The 6,142-nt window shown below is 41.6% G+C and overlaps 1 protein-coding gene across 1 annotated transcript; it reads left to right on the plus strand.

Moving 5' to 3' along the window:
• Window positions 1–845: 845 nt before the first annotated feature.
• On the plus strand, window positions 846–2,615 carry ENC1 (ectodermal-neural cortex 1; the record flags this gene model as incomplete). Its single annotated transcript, XM_080362488.1, has 1 exon — window positions 846–2,615. One exon carries the CDS (start codon window positions 846–848, stop codon window positions 2,613–2,615), a length of 1,770 nt encoding a protein of 589 aa, XP_080218614.1.
• Between the last annotated feature and the right edge of the window lie 3,527 nt (window positions 2,616–6,142).

The following is a 6,142-nucleotide window of genomic DNA, read 5'->3' on the forward strand; positions in this document are numbered from 1 at the left end:
GGTAGGACAGGATATGTCTTCTGTTTTATGCCTCCTCCAAACCTCAGAATGAGCCAATGGCCTGTTCTCTGTGTACCTGACTCTCAAGGTAGCTTCATAGGCGATGCCTCGGTGACTTCAGCTGATGGTCAAAACACATTTTTCTGCTGACTGCCTGTGTATATGCTGTATCACCATAGCAGGTGGCCACTGGCAGAGTTCAAGATGTAATCTCTAAAATGTGCTTGTCTTTTTTTTTTTTTTTTTTTTAATGGTTTCACAAGTCTAAATTTGTGATCATTGCTAGGTTTTCATTTTAAAATTCCCTTTTTTCACTCTCTGCTGTTGCGTATGGAATCATTATACCAAAAGGGAAGCTTCCTAATGGGATTAGTAGGTTTTTTGTTCCGTGTGCAGCTTTTGACATTCCTTAGGTATTCTGTCTGGTAGCTCTTTCTGCTATGATTCAGTACAGCAGAATGTTTCAAGCATGTGCATGTGTACGTATGTACTGAATCAGCTGGTCTAGGTTGGGGAAGGGTGAGAAAATCAGTCCTGGTTCCTTTCCTTTCTCCTCTGACTTACTTGCTTACTGCATTGCTGTGAAAGTTGGAGATCAGGTTTCCCAAGATAAACCTGCTCTTGGGCAATGAATTTAGAGTATGTCATTTATGAAACTCATCTTACAAAAAATAAACACATGCTAAAGGTAGATGCAATTCTCTGTCCACTCCTCTATAAATTAAATCTTTTTTTCCGATCTTACAGTGAATAATAGATACTTTTTGATATGTAAAAAATAATAATGAATTTAACTGTCTCATTAATCTTATTAATTTTTTCTTTGTTTATAGGTGTGAAAGAAAATGTCAGTCAGCATGCATGAAAATCGCAAATCTAGGGCCAGTACTGGCTCCATAAACATATACTTGTTCCACAAGTCATCCTATGCTGATAGTGTCCTTACTCACCTGAACCTTCTGCGTCAGCAGCGTCTCTTTACAGACGTACTTCTCCATGCTGGGAACAGATCATTCCCCTGCCACAGAGCTGTTCTAGCTGCTTGTAGCCGCTATTTTGAAGCAATGTTCAGTGGAGGATTGAAAGAAAGCCAGGACAGTGAAGTCAACTTTCATAATTCTATTCACCCAGAAGTCCTGGAGCTTCTTCTGGACTATGCGTATTCCTCCAGGGTCATCATCAACGAGGAGAATGCGGAGTCACTGCTGGAGGCTGGTGACATGCTGGAGTTTCAGGACATTCGGGATGCTTGTGCAGAATTTCTGGAGAAAAACCTTCATCCGACCAACTGTCTTGGCATGCTGCTGCTGTCGGATGCTCACCAGTGCACCAAGCTGTACGAACTCTCTTGGAGGATGTGCCTTAGCAACTTCCAGAGTATCAGTAAAGGTGAAGACTTCCTCCAGCTGCCAAAAGACATGGTAGTGCAGCTCCTTTCCAGTGAAGAATTAGAAACCGAAGATGAAAGGCTGGTATATGAATCAGCTATCAACTGGGTCAACTATGACCTGAGTAAGCGTCACTGTTATCTGCCCGAGCTGTTGCAGACAGTGAGACTGGCCCTCTTGCCAGCCATATACCTTATGGAGAATGTGGCCATGGAAGAACTTATCACCAAGCAAAGGAAAAGCAAAGAGATTGTAGAAGAATCAATAAGATGCAAGTTAAAGATCTTACAGAATGATGGGGTGGTCACTAGTTTGTGTGCCAGACCCCGTAAAACTGGCCATTCACTTTTTCTTTTGGGTGGCCAAACCTTTATGTGTGACAAGTTGTACCTGGTGGACCAAAAAGCAAAGGAGATCATTCCAAAGGCTGACATACCAAGTCCACGGAAAGAGTTCAGCGCTTGTGCCATAGGTTGCAAAGTGTATATCACTGGGGGACGAGGGTCAGAAAATGGAGTCTCCAAAGATGTGTGGGTGTATGACACCCTTCATGAGGAGTGGTCAAAGGCCGCTCCCATGCTGGTTGCTAGGTTTGGGCATGGCTCTGCTGAACTTAAGCACTGTTTATATGTAGTAGGAGGACACACTGCAGCAACTGGTTGCCTTCCAGCTTCCCCTTCAGTATCCTTAAAACAAGTAGAACAATATGACCCTGTGACCAACAAATGGACCATGGTTGCCCCACTGCGAGAGGGAGTAAGCAATGCAGCTGTAGTCAGTGCAAAGCTTAAGCTGTTTGCTTTTGGAGGTACTAGTGTTAGCCATGACAAGCTGCCCAAAGTTCAGTGCTATGATCAGTGTGAAAACAGATGGACAGTACCAGCCACCTGCCCCCAGCCCTGGCGCTACACAGCTGCAGCTGTTCTGGGTAACCAGATTTTTATTATGGGTGGAGATACTGAATTCTCTGCATGCTCTGCTTATAAATTCAACAGTGAGACATACCAGTGGACTAAGGTGGGAGATGTGACCGCTAAGCGAATGAGCTGCCATGCAGTGGCATCTGGAAACAAATTGTACGTGGTTGGAGGCTACTTTGGCATTCAGAGGTGCAAAACGTTGGACTGCTATGATCCCACATTGGATGTATGGAACAGCATAACAACTGTGCCCTATTCGTTAATTCCCACAGCGTTTGTCAGCACATGGAAGCACCTCCCCTCATAATTGTGTGTATGTTGCAACTACAAATTATCAGGTAAGAAATAGCACCTTTGAATTCCACTCTAACCATGCTGTTCACAAAGCTTTCCAGCAGCAGCTCTGAGGAGGGTGAGTATATTCAGTTTTACAGCTGGAGTAACTGAGGTGTATACTCACAGGTATTGTAAAACAGGCACCAAGGTCCGTGGCAAAGCCAGATGCTTTGCCACATATCTTGCACCCGTTTCTCTTTATGAGGCCTTTTCCTACATGATTTAGATGTAAAGGACTGAACAAAAATAATGTTTCCAGCTTGTGGGGCAATGCAGATGATGTTTTGGAAGTTGAATCTTGCTCTGCATTTAAATACTAAATGCATGCTAAACAAGGGTTTGGCACTGTTTTCCTGACTACAGAGGCTATGTCACTCTTTATATCCAGTAACAGAACCTAAAAAAGATGCTATAAACTCTGAATTGAAGCCTGATAGTGAATTCATTTGAATTTCCAGACAGACAGCATGCTTTTTCCATGCAGACAGACTTTGGGGAAACTTGCTGAAAGGTGTTTTACAGGCACTTCAGGCCTAATTTTCCATCTCACCTAGACAGCATGGTTGCATCTGCATAGACTAAGGTTACATTTGCTCCATTGATACGCTTCAAAATACAGATTTTTAAAAATAGTTATGGTCATATATGTTGGACTAGATATAGTGTCAGAAAGACATATAATTAATATTGCTGGCTGCAATAATTACTAGTCTATAGCACACAATGTTTCAAAACAATTTAATTATACATAATGGGCCAAGCTCTTACCAGATGCAACTTCAGCATTGTATCTTCTCACAAGCAAGTCTGAATTTGGCTTTGCAAGGTTGATTGTTGTGAATTTCTGAGGGGAGAAAATGTTCATAAAAAAAGCACTAAAAAAGACGAGTACATACACATTTTACCAATATTTTTCCAATCTGTTTTTTCATCCTCACTACTAACTGTTACTTTGACTGTTACTGTTGGTTTTTTTTTTTTCTTATTTTTTATCTTTTCTACAGTTACGTCACTTTAAATAAGTCACTGGCATTTTTCCAGAACAATTAATCTATGTATTTTGCAACAAATCTGGCAGAGTCCCCTTAGTGTTTTGTTGTTCTTTCCCCCCGTGCCCCACTTGAGACTTTAGTACAGAATTAGAGTTACCATCAGCCAACCAAACAAATATAGTGGCATACTTAGTGCTAAATAATCCATGCCCTGTGACTGGTAATTTCTTGTTGGAGTTGAACAGTGTATAGTGGTACCATCAAGTCAGACAGGTTAGAAGGAACAAGGCAAATAAATACAGTTTCAGTGATTAAGCACACTCTGCATTTGCATCCAGGTTACCCAGAAGTCCATACTGGTGGAGGTTCTCTAGAAAATGGGAAGAGCAGCTTTTGTGTAAAGACATCCCTAGGTTCTTCTATTTGGAACTGGTCATATCTTTTTTTTTCTGGTGTCTTCTGCAGCTGGGAGACATTTGCTTGACTCTTGCAGTAACATGAAACCCAAATGCCTTTGAAGCAATGTAGATAGAAGTATATACCTAGAAATGCAGGGTAGTTGTGAAATTCCTTTCTCTGTGGTACACTGAGGATTCATCTTGTAGCTGTTTTTCAGCTGACTGGGAGCCTTGGTTTAGTGAAGACTAGAAGGTTGAGCTTGTGCAAAGCAGCAGGTCAGTGTGGAAATCCACTGTGAAATTGTGCTGCTTTGTGCCATCAGGTGCTTGTTTCTCTTGAAGACACTGCCCTCACTCCTTACTTTGTTATTCCCAGACTTACTTGTAGGAAGGCAGGGCTGAACCCTTGAGGCTTACCAGATCCTGGGTGCTGGGAGCAGTCGCACCCTGACAGCCACCAGCAAATGGAAGCCCTGATTTCTGTGCAGTGGCTTCCTCCCTAGCTGGAAACAACTTCTTGACATCTTCAGTTAATTTCTATTATTACTGACTTTCAGCAGTTCCCACTGTTGTCAGACCAGCAGTATTGAATGCCCGGACTCAGACCTGTGCCAAGAAAAATATTGACTTATTCTTCTGAGACCAACTTAATTGTTCTGAAGTTTACAGTACATGAGAGGGAGTGTTTCATTTTGAAAAAGAGTCTTCAGGATGTAACGGTGCTAAAAGCTTTCCTTTGCTTTGCAGTACCTTGTTAAAAGCCACTGTTTTAGCTTCACTAACACAGAAAATAACTGCCTTACACACAAGATAACTGGCTGAACAGAGCCATGGACTGAAATCTCCAATGCTCTGTGCTCAGCCAGCAAGTAGTGGGTTGGGTTTTTTTTTTTCCTACTGACTCCTGCTGCTTTGTCAATGGGTAGGAGGGACAAAAAGGAAATTACTTCTGATTACCCTCTGTTTTCATGGCGCTGTGTGGCCCCAGTCTGACAGCTTTTGGAAGAGTTCAGTCTGCTTAGTACCATTCCTCAAACTTGGGGCTTTTGATTAGGTTGGGGATTTTTTTTTTCCCATCCATTTTGGAATGGTTTATAATTTTTTTTTTAAAGTTCATCTCATGACAGGAAACATTGTTTTGGCTGCAATATTCATACATGTGTTTCAGTGGGAAGAATGACACGCTACCCTGAAGAATGTCTAGCAAAGACTAATCAACACTAAGTGCTGAGACTTTTTTAGATATAATGAAGATAGTCTGTTTCAAGCCCACAGTTGCAAAAAGCCTTGGTGCTCTGGGCTGTTATGTAGGCTGCAGTATTTCCTGTGAGTGTTCCCTGTTTTCCTTAGCTTCAGAGGGAGGTGGTATGTTTAATGCAAGTTCATTGGAACTCCTTGGCATTGTAATGATGTAGGATTTGCCTCCTAAAATTCTAGCAGTGCTGTCAGAAGTGACTGTGATGAGCTGATAGTGGTTTGGAAACTGGCATTTTAATACAGCTTCATAGTGAAAAAGCCAAGCACAACCTCAGCATCCAAACGGTGAATTTCTCATTGAAACATCAATTTTTATAGAAGACTGTGATGGACTTATTGGTGTGTGGTGCATTGCTGCGTGGAAAGAAATGATACAGACTGTTGCTCTCAGGAACAGTAGATATGTTTTACCTAAGGGGATTATATGTCCTTTTCTATATTGTGAATAAATTAAATTCAGAATTCTTCATGGTGAACGGAGGCATTGGGTTGAGACACCTTCACCTGCCCTTCTGCTCTACTCCAACCAGGTTTGCCTTGGCCCAGGAATAGAAAAAAACCCATTGCACTAAGTGTTCATATGGCCTTTTGTGGAAGAGAAATTGCACAAGATTGTCTGCTTAAAACAAATCCACAAACCCTTAACATTTTGGGGGAACATAAAAATGTTTAAGTGTGCAGGATGCAGAGCCCATCCCATTGAACTGTATTTGGACAGCTTGATTTAGGTTTTAAATAACTGAATTTAAAGCAAAATAATTGAATTGTTTCTTGGGTCAGTAGGATATGTGCAGAGTAAGGCTAGTAGAATAATTAAGGCAGAATCTGACCCTAAATAATTATGTTCTTGT

Source organism: Nesoenas mayeri (assembly GCF_963082525.1).
Source record: "Nesoenas mayeri genome assembly, chromosome: Z".
Taxonomy (NCBI): Eukaryota; Metazoa; Chordata; class Aves; order Columbiformes; family Columbidae; genus Nesoenas; species Nesoenas mayeri.